At 42.3% G+C, this 14,423-nt stretch overlaps 1 protein-coding gene across 5 annotated transcripts in view; it reads left to right on the top strand.

Moving 5' to 3' along the window:
* si:dkey-237h12.3 (teneurin-3) overlaps positions 1-14,423 on the top strand; it is a 257,105-nt gene that overhangs the window by 123,973 nt on the left and 118,709 nt on the right. For all 5 annotated transcript variants that reach the window (XM_061834126.1, XM_061834127.1, XM_061834128.1 and 2 more), the window contains one exon: positions 5,080-5,311. In XM_061834126.1, coding sequence (XP_061690110.1) covers positions 5,080-5,311 — 232 coding nt within the window. The remainder of the gene's footprint in view (positions 1-5,079; positions 5,312-14,423) is intronic.

The following is a 14,423-nucleotide window of genomic DNA, read 5'->3' on the forward strand; positions in this document are numbered from 1 at the left end:
GAACATAAAATACTGCTGACCAGATAATGGAAAAAAAATATATAGAGAGATAATTTTTAGAAATATATATAACATTCTTATTTTTTGTTTTTTAGTTTTATTCTATTTTTTTTTTTTTTTGTCCCATTGGCTCTGCCTCCCATGATAGCGCATACCTGGAGTAAACACTATCTATTCGAGCCTTTATATCTTTATTTTTTATTTTTTTCCATTGAAGTGGCAGAAATGTGAACTTGGAAACTTTTCTCGCATTGAACAGAAGTCTTTTATGCGCGGAAGGACGGCGTCGCAAGGACAAAATTGGCACAGTCGTTAGAGCAAAGGCACTCCACGAGAAAATCCTTTCAATGGATCGCTGTCTTGCGAAATAGCAAAAAAAAGCGCATTTTCGCGCAACCCAGAAAAGCGCTTTATGGCTCGCTGGAAACGTGGAAACACGAAAGATTAAAGACTGTCATCTGGTACTGTATTCATAATGTGTCTTATCGCTCATTCTTACCTTTTTCAAAGGGAAAAATGAAAAATGGAGTCGTTATTTTGTTTTTATACACGATGCAAAAAGGCACTTGTTTGACGGCTTGGCTTGAAATCCTAACTTGAAACCTTAAATCTATCTTGAAACGTTAATCCGTGCCTGAATCACAAACTCGACTTGAAACCCCATTTTGAAACCCCAAACTTTATTTGAAAACCTAATTTATCTTCTTTCTTAGACATAATGCGTGAAGTCAAACACTTTTCCTCTGGCTAACCGATCAAAGATTGAAAAGTGTTTCCACTCTCAGCTGGCAATCACAAAGTGAAAGTGACGTGGTGTTTGGTTTTTGTTAAGATGAATCGAAAACTGTTCAGCTTTTCAAAAGCTTGTCTTAAAACTCTAAATTGAGACGATGATTTCTTTATTTATTGCGTTGATTTGGGAGGATAAACTTGAGACACGAGTGCTGTGTGGTGGTAAGTTAGGCAACTCAATTCACAACAAGCGGAGGTTTGACATATTCATCCATTCGTCCATTTTCCAAGCTTCTTATCCTCACAAGGGTCACATAAGTATTTGAACACCCTGCTATATTGCAAGTTCTTCCACTTAGAAATCATGGAGGGGTCTGAAATTTTCATCATAGGTGCATGTCCACTGTGAGAGAGGGAATCTAAAATGAAAAATCCAGAAATCACAATGTATGATGTTTTTTTTAACGATTTATTTGTGTGATACACAGATCTAATCTAGATCAGACGGATTTCTGGGCAGCACGCCTGAAGCACACAGCCAGGAAAACCAAGGACTGGCTCCGTAAGAAGCATATCAAGGTTCTGGCGTGGCCTAGCTAGTCTCCAGACCTAAACCCAATCGAAAATCTTTGGAGGGAGCTGAAACTCCGTGTTTTTCAGGGACAGCCTAGAAACCTGCCTGATCTAGAGAAGATCTGTGTAGAGGAGTGGGCCAAAATCTCTCCTGCAGTGTGTGTAAACCTGGTGAACAACTACACTATGTCCACTGTGAGGAAAGATAAACTAAAAAGAAAATCCAGAAATCACAATGTATTATTATTATTTTTAATGATTTATTTGTGGGGTTCACCTGCAAATAAGTATTTGAACACCTGTCTATCAGCGAGTATCCTCAAAGACCTGTTAGTCCGCCTTTAAAAGTCCACCCCCACTCCATGTATTATCCTGAATCAGATGCACTTGTGTGAGGTCGTAAGACTCAAACTTGTAACATGGCCAAGACCAAAGAGCTGTCCAAAGACACCAGAGACAAAATTCTACAACTCCACACGTCTAAACATGACGGTCAATCTGAATCGGAGTGGAGCCCCATGCAAGGTATCACCTCGTGGAGTCTCAATGATCCTTAAAAAGGTGAGGAATCAGCCAAGGACTACACGACAGGACTTGGTCAATGACATGAAAAGAGCTGGGACCACCGTTTCCAAGGTGACTCTTGGTAATACACTAAGACATTATGGTTTAAAATCACGCATGTTACCCTGCTAAAACCAGGACATGTCAAGGCCCGTCTTAAGTTAGCCATTGACCATTTGGATGATACAGAGGAGTCATGGGAGAATGTTTTGTGGTCAGATGAGGCCAAAATTGAACTTTTTGGTCATAATTCCACTAACCATGTTTGGAGGAAGACAAATGATGAGTTCCATCCCGAGAACACCATCCCTACTGTGAAGCATGGGGGTGGTAGCATCATGTTTTGGGGGTATTTTTCTGAACATGGAACAGGACAACTGGACTGTATTAAGGAGAGGATGACCGCGGCCTTGTATTGAGAGTTTGGGGAACAACCTGTTTCCCCCAGTCAGAACATTGAAGCTGGGTCGTGGCTGGGTCTTTCAACATGACAATGACACGAAGCAGACAGCCAGGAAAACGAAGGAGTAGCTCTGTAAGAAGCATGTCAAGGTTCTGGCGTGGCCTAGCCAGTCTCTGGACCTAAACCCAATAGAAAATCTTTGGAGGGAGCTGAAACTCCGTGTTTCTCAGGGACAGCCTAGAAACCTGTTTGATCTAGAGAAGGTCTGTGCAGAGGAGTGGGCCAAAATCCCTCCTGCACTGTGTGCAAACCTGGTGAACAACTCCAGGAAACGTTTGACCTATGTAATTGCAAACAAAGACTACTGTACCAAATATTAACATTGGTTTTCTCAGGTGTTCAAATACTTATTTGCAGCTATATCACACAAATAAATCGTTAAAAAAATCATACATTGTGATTTCTGGATTTTTCTTTTGATGATCTCTCTCCGAGTGGACATGCACCGACAATGAAAATTTCAGACCCCTCCATAATTTCTCAGTGGGAGAACTTGCAAAATAGCAGAGTGTTCAAATCCTTGTTTTCTTCACTGTAAATCACTGGCATATATTTTTTATCCTCTGCAGAGAACAGCTAATATTCCTGCTGTTCTGGGAAGCCAAGAGCGTATTTCAGCCTCCTGGCCATTGTGTGATATATATGATTAGAGTGTACCCCCGCGTATTCATTAATGTATGCAAAAAAGTCGTTTGTTTTCCTATTTGTGTTTGATTAAAGAACAAAAATAATCAGCATTTTTTTTTCCAATTTTGATTGAAAATGGAATTACAGTAACCAGTGAAGCACAGATTATTGAGCCAACGAATCGAACCGGGAAATATGACCCCGGACTCGTTCGCGGGTCCACTGGAGCAAATCAGATTTGTCAGCACTGTGCGGCCTTTTTTTTTTTTTTTACCTGTTTAAATGGGCTGAGATGGATAGATAATCATCGTTCGCCATTCCGGGAGGGGCAATTCCGCAGCTTTGTGTGAAATTGGAAAACCTGTTCTCGGAGAGTGAGAGCTAATGGACGTTCTGGTCATTAGTTATCTGAGAGTCTTCTTGGGCCGTAATCAAACGTGAAGCTTAGCGTTAAGCGGCCGTAAAAGCAGCAGATGCCTCTCTAACCGACCTTCTGTTTAAGAAAAGCCGACTGTTTGGGTTGCCCTCCTCCGATTCGCCATCTCTTTTTTTTTTTTTTTTGCCACGCTTGCATCTCTTCTCGGTTTAGTGCCTCGCCATCGGTTGTATTTACTTTATTCAGGGTCTGACCGGTGCCTGTTTGTGCAGTGTTTTTACCCATCTGCTTGGTCCGGGTGCCAATTTGACAATGTAGTATGCAGGGGAAAGCACGATGGGCGAACGGCTTCCCGATTGAAGCCTCGCCTTGTTGCTTTCTCGCTCTTTTCGCCAGATTTTCGACATCCTCCCACAGTCTAAAATCATGTTATAATCATTAAAGTCTGCAAGCTCCAGTAAATACAAATACTGTATAAATTTGAAGTAATTGAATTACACCATGGGTGCTCAATGCGTCGATCGATCGCGAGGCAGTCTCGGTCGATCGCGGGACGGCGTGCCCAAAAATCCATTCAATCTTCTTCTTTTCCTTTCGGCTTGTCCCGTTGTTCCCTCTAAACTGCGTGCGTGCGCAATTGTGCACCGCAGATGCAGTTTCGTCGCAGATATTCTGCGTTGCGAGGAAAAAAAAAAAAATCCAATGCAAATTGGAAGTATAACATACAGCTATTCAGTTTGTGGCATTTTGCAATGTGATTCAATGAGTGAGGGATGACAATTCACATACGTACTGTAAAAAAATGAAAAAAATAATCCACTGGTTTCTTTTAGGCAGCAAACGGAACTCCGCCACACTCTTTTTCCTATTTTACCTTACACCCCTCCCCCCATCCGCTCTTAAAGACGTAAACTCATAATTACAAATGTTACCGTATTTACACAGCCCATCAATGTGTTTTATAATGACAGCGTCCACCACCGACCGCTGCTTTAGTTAGCAACAGAGTCTGGGCAACGTAGAGCAAAGACGAGCTAGACATGCTGCTTGTGTTTAGATTCGCTATTAACGGAGAAAGTTAAAAAAGAAATGCTGTTGTTTTAAGACGGAGTATGTGAATAATCGAAGAAAAAGTGGTTAAACTGGACGAGATTTTCTCTCTTCCAAGTGGGAAAGGTCTGGTCTGAAGCCAAAGTGGAAAGTGCAGGATGAGATGGTGTGGAATTTAAAAATTCCACCTTGGCACAGCCTGATCCAGGATGAAATCACAGACAATACAGTGCACAAAAAGCTAATTCTGTATTTTAAATAAAGGAGGCAACATAGCATTAACCTGAAAACGGTATGGGAGCATCATCATCACGTCGTCGGTAGCTCGCGAGAGGCTGCCTGCTTAAAAAGTAGATCTTGGGGTAAAAAAGTCTAGGTACCCCTGAAGGGCCCAAGTGTGGGTTTCAAACAAGGGTGTTCGGGTTGTAAAGTAGGGTTTCAAGCTAGACCTCACATTTCAAGTCAGGGTTATGGATTCAAACAAAATTAAAAGTTTCAAATTTCACACTGGTTAGGCTTTCAAAAGATGGTTTCAAGCCTGGATGGGGGTTTTGAACATCAGTCAGGGGTCTGAATTGGGATTTCAAAGGATTTTTGGAAAGAGGGAGCTGTCAGTACTTTGCGTGACAGTTCAGAAAAAATGCACTGATTCAAGTCTAACATTTGTCCACCTGTTTCTCTCTTTCCTCTCCAGGTGACCATCTGTCCAGTCCTCAGGGTCCTCCCCCACTGCCGCCGGCGCCCCCGCCTCCGCCCCACAAGCAGCACCCTTCCATCACGTCCCTGAGCCGCGGCTCGCTGGCCAATCAGAGGGCCGCGAGCCCACCACCCGCCGCCGGCCTGGCGGCCGATTTGCAGAACACGGCGGAATGCGTCCAGCTGCAGGACAGCTGGGTGCTGGGCAGCAATGTGGCCCTGGAGAGCCGGTGAGTCGTCGTCGCGCGTCGGCGAGGCGCTCGCTCGCCCGGTCGCCGAGGTTACACGAACATCCCGCCGTGGGTTAGGATAACACGTCTTGTAAAGTGATAAGCGGTGGAAGAGCAGCAGCGCTTTCCTATTAATTATTCTGTTGCCTTGACAAATACGCTCAGCGGGACTTTGAACTAACAGGTCTTATTTACATTGCCGAGGATTTGGGGTTGCGGAGTAACGTTTCAAATCGGGGGTTCGGGCCTGGGTTAAGGTTTTAATTCGGAGACCGTGGTATTATTTTCAAATGAAGGTTTCAAATAAAGGATAGTGTTTCAAATTAGGGTTTCAAAACTGGATTTATGGTTTTGAAAAAAGATGATTGTTTCAAATTAGGGTTTCACACATGGATTATGGTTTCAAAAAGATTAGTGTTTCAAATTAGGGTGTCGGGCCTGCTTTCATCATTTAAATTTTGATGTTAAGACAAGGTCAGGGCTTCAAGTTAAGGTTACTGTGTGAAAATCGAGTGAAATGTTCACATTAGGGGTTGGATTTCGTTTCAAGGCAGTTACAATTTTAAATCAGGGGTTTAAACCAGGCGGCAACGGTGGAACAGCTGTTGAGCGTTGGCCTCACAGTTCTGAGGACCGGTGTTCAAATCCCGGCCCCGCCTGTGTGGAGTTTGCATGTTCTCCCTGTGCCTGCGTGGCTTTTCTTAGTTGTGATTGTGAGTGCGACTGTTGTCGGTCTCCAAGTGCCCTGAGATTGCCTGGCAACCAGTCCAGGGTGTATCCTGCCTCCTGGCCGATGACAGCCGAGATCGGCTCCCGCGACCCGACGTATGGATGAGCAGCTCAGGAAATGGAAGGATGGATGGTTTTAAACCAAATGAAATTTTTAAGACTGGGGATAATGTTTTAAGATAGTTTTTTTTTTTTTTTCCGAAAAACGGATAGCGTGTGAAATGAGGACTTCAGGTTTGCCTTTGGGTCTGAAAGTCGAGGTTTAATCCTGTTTTGGGCTGTTAAAGTAAGGTTTCGAGCCATGATTAAGGTTTCAATTTCATGTTTGAAGCTGAGTGTAGCATTTCCCTGGTTGAACCTGTGACATGTTTGTGAATGTCGTCATGTCATATTCGCACCTCGGTGGCACCTTGGAATGAGTTGACGTTGAACAAGCTCTCCGGTCTCGTCTTCTTCCAGCGTGATTCACACCAGCCTACATTGCACCTCTGACATGGAAGAGCTTGTTCTTGGAAGCGTTTACTAGAATTTGCTGCAGACTAGCTTTTGGGGTAAAATAGCATCCAAATGGGGCCCTCACGGTGAGGCAGCTAAAACTTTGTCAGATTCCGGGATCGCATTTATCAAAACATGGAATTTAAATGCACCGGTTTCCAACTCGAGTTCTAATTATGGGTTTCAGTTTGAAATTATGTTTTTGAACCAGACTTGTGGTCTATTAGTTAGGTATTTTCAAGATGGATTTTAGAATTTCTAATAATAGTTTCTAATAAGTGTATGAAATAGGATTGGAAAGAAAAAAAAATCGAATAACTTAAGTTGACTTCAAAAATAGGTCGACACAAACTTTTTGCCTCAAGTTCTGCGGAGACCAATCAAATAAAGGTTCCTCCCAGAAAAATGTTTACCGCACCAGAGCTCATGTTTCACACGGACATTTATTGCAGACGGACGTCATGTTGGACAAATAATAAATAATGAGGAGGTTGCGATAAAGGAGCGTGTAAGTTATTTTTCAGACACTTGTACATATGTATTGTACATATATCATGATGGGTATGAGTGAGATGAAGGGTAGTTTTCGACTTTTTTTTTTTTTTTTTTTACCTAAAGTGGAAATCGCTAGCACGCTAATGCTAATCGCGATTGCTAATAATTTAGCATTTTGCTGCCTCAAATTCTATATACCACATTGATGCCGTACCATTCAGTAACACCAATATGCGGTTTCAGTCCAATCCCACAAAAAAAAGAGAATAAATTGCATGTTAGTCGAAAAACACTATAACAGAAAATTAATTCATTTCAATTGGGGAAGACGATTATGTTATGATATGATATATCGCTAGGTTAGCATTTTAAATTAGGCTTTTAAACCAGAAGTAGTGTTTCAAATTAGAGTTGCCCGGTTAAAGGTTTGAAAGTCGGGCTTTGGGCAGAAATCGGCCGGTTAGCAATCTGTTATAAAGCTACAATTCTAAAAAAAAAAATCATATTTTGAAAACCTTTCCATCTTCAGCTGTCCCCCCACATCAAGTCGTCATAGAAGCAGTGTGCAGTCTGGTGCGGCTGAAGTTTAATTCTCCCTGCTTCAATGATTGGCTGCTGTATGATGAGCAAGGGGGTTGGGGGGGGGGATAACAAACCACTCATACAATTTTGATTCATCATTCTTCCATTTTTCTTAGTAGCAATTAGCTCGAGACACCCAAATGAAGGTAAGGTTAATCTATTGGCTCACTGGCTGAGTTCATCTTTGAGACCTTTGACTTGCAGGAATCAAAACGTGTCCAAATTTAGTGGGATTTTGCACAAAATGGTCTTTGAATGTGGAATTAACCTCATTTGGCAACTTCCATTCGAAATGAAGGCCTCACTGTAAGGCGGCGCGAGCGGCAACATTTATCAGCGCGGCGACGGCGTTTGCGATACATTTGTGACACAATAACGGCGTGATGGAGTGCGGGCCGTAAAACAGACACTTTAATTCTTCAAATCCTGCCGCGAAGCGTCATTTTATTCACTGCGCCCGCTTCTTTCTCTGTGAACTTTTTTTTTTTTTTTTACGAGCCCCGCTAAAACATCGTTGTTTACTTTTTATTTTTCCTCCATTTCCCCGCTGTTTTCTGAATGGGGCGGCAGTTGTTCTGAAGTGTCTTCATGAAGTATGTGCTGGATGTGCTCTTGTGGGATTTTAGTACAAAATTGTCCAAAAAAAAAAACGAAAAACAAAAAAAAAAACAAACGAAGTGTGGTGCAATTCGTGCACTCAGGCAGGCACTGCTGGAGTGTTGGGCTTTCAAAATAGGGTTTGAGCTCAAATCCAAGCTTTGAAGTGACTGTTTCAAGGTTAGGGTTTCAAAACGTCAAATGAGATTTTCAAATTAACGCTGGGTTCAGGTTTCAAAGTAAGGATTCCTATTCGGGTTTGAAATGAGGATTTCAAGTCGGGCTAATGGTTTTAAAAGAGGGTTTCAATTAAGCTTTACACGATCAGGATTTTTGGGACGGATCACCGATCAGAGAGTTTTAAAAAATGATAACCGATCACAATCCAATCACAAGATGTAGCAGTTAGTCTATTTAAATGACCAGTTTATTTGCTGTATCCATCCATCCATCCATCCATCCGTACATCCATTTTCTGAGCCGCATATCTTCACAAATCCCAAAAACATGCATTCATTGGAGACTCTAAATAGCCCTGAAGTGTGATTGTGAGTACGAATACTTTCGATGTGCCCTGCGATTGCCTGGCAACCAGTTCAGAGTGTACCCGGCCTCCTGCCCGTAGATGGGATGGGGTGGGATCCAGCACTGTCGTAACCCTTGTGAGGATAAGTGGCTGAGAATATGGATGGATATATATATTTTACAGTTTTATTATTTTATTAATAATATTGTTGTTGTTGTCATGTTGTCCCCATGCCTGCATGAGTTTTCTCCGGTTTCCTCCCACATCCTCAAAACATGCAACATTAATTGGACACTCTAAATTGCCCCAAGGTGTGATTGTGAGTGCGGCTGTGCAGCCATGCGATTGCCTGGCAACCAGTTCAGAGTGTACCCGGCCTCCTGCCCGTAGATGGGATGGGGTGGGATCCAGCACTGTCGTAACCCTTGTGAGGATAAGTGGCTGAGAATATGGATGGATATATATATTTTACAGTTTTATTATTTTATTAATAATATTGTTGTTGTTGTCATGTTGTCCCCATGCCTGCATGAGTTTTCTCCGGGCACTCCGGTTTCCTCCCACATCCTCAAAACATGCAACATTAATTGGACACTCTAAATTGCCCCAAGGTGTGATTGTGAGTGCGGCTGTGCAGCCATGCGATTGGCTTGCAACCAGTTCAGGGTGTACCCTGCCTTCTGCCCGTTGACGGTTCGGATGAGCTCCAGCACTCCCCGCAACCCTTGTGAGGATAAGCGGCGAAGAAAATGGATGGATGGATTTTTTTTACAAAGTGTGTATGTTTTATTTACACTCTAAATTGCCGCAAGGTGTGATTGTGAGTGCGGCTGTTTGTCTCAATGTGCCCTGCGATTGGCTGGCAACCAGTTCAGAGTGTACCCCGCCTCCTGCCCATTGACAGCTGGGATAGGCTCCAGCACTCCCCGTGACCCTCGTGAGGATAAGTGGCAAAGAAAATGGATGTATGGATGCAACTTTAATTGGACACTCTAAATTGCCCCTAGGGGTGATTGTGAGTGCGGCTGTTTGTCTCGATGTGCCCTGTGATTGGCTGGCAACCAGTTCAGGGTGTACCCTGACAGCTGGGATAGGCTCCAGCACTCCCCGCGACCCTCGTGAGAATAAGCGGCAAAGAAAATGGATGAATGTTGTTAGGGAAGAAGATGCACGAGATAGGCTTAGATGGAAAAACACGACACGCCGTGGCGACCCCTCACGGGACAAGCTGAAAGGAAAAGAAGAAGAATAAAGTTATTAATTCATTGATGATTTTTTTTTTTTTCTGAAAATGACTGCTGGTATGGACTCATTGGTACTTGTCCAAGCCTGAAACTCAGTGTATCTCACTTCAGATCTTTTTCACGGAAACCGGACGCAATCGTGTCCCGTCCGAAAGATTTGGAAGACGCTCCCGACTTTACGACCCTGAATCTTGTCGTACTTCCCTCTACCTATCCTTCTTCATTCCGCCGGCGGGCCAATACACTTTATCTGTGCTTGTTATCTGCCCCCCCCCCCCCCTGCACCCTGCACACTGCTAAATAAAAGGGGATGGCCTCACCTGCAGCCCCTGGCCAAACTCAGCACAGTTGTCTTGCTTAATCTCTTTGAAATGATGAGTTCAGCAAAGTCTTCCCATTGGCCCGCAGTCCTGCTACGAATCCATGTTGCGTTAAAGAGCAGCGCAAGGGAACAAAACAAACAAGCTTCCACACATTTAGGGATGGAAAAATGATGTCATGTAAATACAGGTTAGCACATATTTCATTCAGAGGTCACCATTTTGGAGCCAATCACCAAAGTTGAGTAAGATTTCATGCAAAATGTAATAATTTAGGAGTGGAAATGTGACATTGTATTTTCTAATATAATTATGTCTGTTGTGTTTTCTTTGGCGTAACTTAAAAAAATTTGTTTATCAATGGATTTTATTTTTCCAAATCGTATCAAGTTAGAGTTTCAAATTCAGATTTCAAGTCTACACAGGAAAACCATAATCCATCATTCGGGTTTCAAATTAAATTTCCCAGCCTTGTAACAAGGTTTGATATAAGTTTATATAAGTATAAATATATTTGATATACTTATATAATATTGTATAATATAAATACATTATAAATATATATTATATATAAATATATGTATAAGTTTAGACTTTTTAGTATATATATATATATGTATACATAAGATATCAAATGGATAACTTTAATCCATCATTTGGGTTGCAAATTTAATTTCCCAGCCTTCCAAAAAGTGTTGATATAAGTTTATATAAGCATAAATCTATTTGATATATTTATATAAATATACAGTATATATATATAAAAGATATAAAATGGATACAAGAGTATAATCCGATTGGTGTAAAATCTTAGAGAAAAAAAAATGAAACACTAAACCATTCAATAACATCTTGAAACTTTTCTTTTTTGGAAACGTTTGTCTTCTTTTTAGGAAATAAAGATGCCGTGGTACGATGTTACAACATTAGTGTTTCTTTTTACGTACCAAAGGAATTTGATTATTCAGACGCGTAATGCTCATGCTAGGTAAGTGCAAGTCTTTTTTTTTTTTTTTTTTTTTCCACTGGTTTCAAATGTCACATCAATGAGCCGTGCCTGGCGTAATGCGCCGCTGGCCTTTTCTGCCGTCGCAGTCGTCCGAATGAGACAGACAAGCATACAAGTCCCAGTCGCTTCGACTTCAGACCATTCACCGGCTTTCGCGGCTGTCGCTTCGCCTTTTCCGCCGGCCGGATTAGCGCAGCGATGTGCCGCGTTGCGTCAAGCCGGTGCTAATCAATTACGCGGCGGCGGTTGTTTGTTCGCTCTCTGACAGCATTTCATGTTCTGTATTTGCGCTTTACAACTAAAATTAAACAAACATGAAAAGCATTCAGAAGAATTACGGTTACACTACTGACAACAGTATTACACAAAGTTAGCACCATGGCACTTTTTTTTTATACTATACAGTATGCCTTTTGGCATGTACAGTACATCCAGATATTATTCACAACACTGAACTTTTTCCACATTTTGCCAACTTTTGCACACATGCCTGGTAGCTAGCAGTCTGTGCACCAGATTCTAAAGTCTTAATTTACATTTGCACTCAGTGCTCCTTTCTTCGAGCTCGCCTTTGGGTCAAGTGGAAGCTAACAGGTAGCAGTTATCACTAGAAGCTAACGCAGCAGTCTTAAATTTACCCTTTTTTGGACGGACTGATCTTTCAGTCGGCGCCTATCTAAATAGCCGCCAGATGCTAGCAATCGAAAGCTGTAGTCTGTGAACAGATAAACTCAAATGCGCCACGGAAGCTCTTCATCAAGCTATCCCATCCAGCCAACAGAAATGGGAACAACACCTCCCTCCTACTAATCTGGAAAATTGTCATTCCGGGAGTGACGCTCGCTAACCTTTAAACGGAATCCCCCCTCCATCTGCGTGTCGACAGCTTGTGTCGATCGGGGGGCCGCCAAGGAGCCAGACAGGTCCAAAGTGTGACATTTGTTCTTCACGCTCCGGCATTGATCACAATATGCAGCACGTGCAGGAAGGAGATGTTCGGTTCACCGCATGTCCTACTTCCCCCCCCCCCCCCCGCGCCTAAAAAAAAAAAAAAAAAAAAAAAAAGACTTCAGCGTTGCTAAAGCAGCCATTTTGTGCGTTTGGGGGAGCCGTGATGCGGATTGTAGACGATACTTCTAATTGCCCGTGCTAATGCTCCTTGAGTGCAGATTGTTGGATTAAAATCCCCCAAAAAGTTATAGACTTAAGAGACGGCGCGCAAATAATTGATGAGCAAATGTCTTTTTCCCTGTGTGTCTATGAATTAGCAGTTGCCATGGTAACTCATCTTCCTACGACTTCTTCCGCAGGCTGCTTAAAGTTGACATAAAGCAACAAGAAAAGTAATCTCACCAGAAAGTAGACCGAGAAATGAGGGCATATTTTTTTTTTTTACAATCAATACGGCTGCCATATTTTGAATTGCTTTATTTCCCGATCCATTCATCATCGAGTTATTTTGTCAAAGCTAAATTTGGTGATTTAATGGAAATAAATTACTAGTATTTGATGACTTTTGAGGCGAACATCAGCAGTCATTATCATAACTCGCTACTAATTATCTCACTCATCCGAACCCTTGCAACTATTCTGCTATGACATTTTTCACTCCTCTGTAGCGCCGTGCTTTTCCCGAGCTGCAAAAGAAACGCCCAAACTCTTAAAAAGCTCGGAGTGCGACCAAAAGTGGCACAAAAGCATGAAAAAGCAGCACAGCGGCGGAGAAGTGAACAATATTTATTTTTGCATCGCTTTGCTTCTTTTTCATAGATTTGGTTTAAGACTGCTGCCAAGCTTTGTGACTTTTGTCGCTCTGTCCTTCTTTTTGTGGCCCTCGCTGTCTCCTTGCTTTCAATGTTTCTCGCTCAACTCCAGGTGCCACAAAAGGCTGAAAAGAGAACATCGAGACAAGTGATATTTTAGCTGATTTAAATTCTGCCTTAATGATCAATACTCTACGATTTCTTGTCCTGAGGACAATAAAGCCTCAGCTTGAATTTTTAGAATATTAATGAAAATAAAACAGAAGTTATGGTGTTTGGTAATAGTGGCACCTTGTAAAATTCCCCCCTGTTGACTTAAAAAGCCAACGGTCTTGAGTTTACAGTGAAGAAAATAAGTATTTGAACACCCGTCTATATTGCACAATAGGGATGGTGTTCTTGGGATGGAACTCATCATTCGTCTTCCTCCAAACAAGGTGGAGTGGAATTATGACCAAAAAGTTCCATTTTGGTCTCATCTGACCACAAAACATTCTCCCATGACTCCTCTGTATCATCCAAATGGTCAATGGCTAACTTAAGACGGGCCTTGACATGTGCTGGTTTAAGCAAGGCAACCTTCAGTGCCATGCATGATTTCAAACCATGACGTCTTAGTGGATTACCAACAGTCACCTTGGAAACGGTGGTCCCAGCTCTTTTCAAGTCATTGACCAAGTCCTGTTCGGTAGTCCTGAGCTGATTCCTCACCTTTTTAAGGATCACTGCGACCCCACGAGATGGTCTCTTGCATGGGGCTCCAGTCTGATTGAGATTGACCGACATGTTTAGCTTCTTCCACTTTCTAATGATTGCTCCATAGCCCTTTCCAGCCGTGTGGAGTTGTACAACTTTGTCTCTGGTGTCTTTGGACAGCTCTTTGGTCTTGGCCATGTTACAAGTTTGAATCTTACTGATTGTATGGGGTGGACACGTGTCTTTATGCGGATAACAACCTCACACAGGTGCATCTGATTCAGGATAATACATGGAGTGGAGGTGGACTTTTAAAGGCAGACTAACAGGTCTTTGAGGGTCGGAATTCTAGCTGATAGCCAGGTGTTCAAATACTCATTTGCAGTTAGATCGCACAAATAAATCTTTAAATTGTGATTTCTGGATTTTTCTTTTTGGATTATCTCTCTCACAGTCCAACAACTTTGGCTGTCCCTCTTATGAGCTCATTTCTAATCCTATCCAACCTGCTCACACCGAGCGAGAAGCTCAACATCTTCATTTCTGCCACCTCCAGTTCTGCTTCCTGTTGTTTCTTCAGTGCCACCGTCTCTAATCCGCACATCATAAATCGTTAAATTGTCATTTCTGGAAGTGGGAGAAATTGCAATATGGCA

The sequence above is a fragment of the Syngnathoides biaculeatus genome, chromosome 11 (genome assembly GCF_019802595.1).
Source record: "Syngnathoides biaculeatus isolate LvHL_M chromosome 11, ASM1980259v1, whole genome shotgun sequence".
In the NCBI taxonomy this organism is placed as follows: domain Eukaryota; kingdom Metazoa; phylum Chordata; class Actinopteri; order Syngnathiformes; family Syngnathidae; genus Syngnathoides; species Syngnathoides biaculeatus.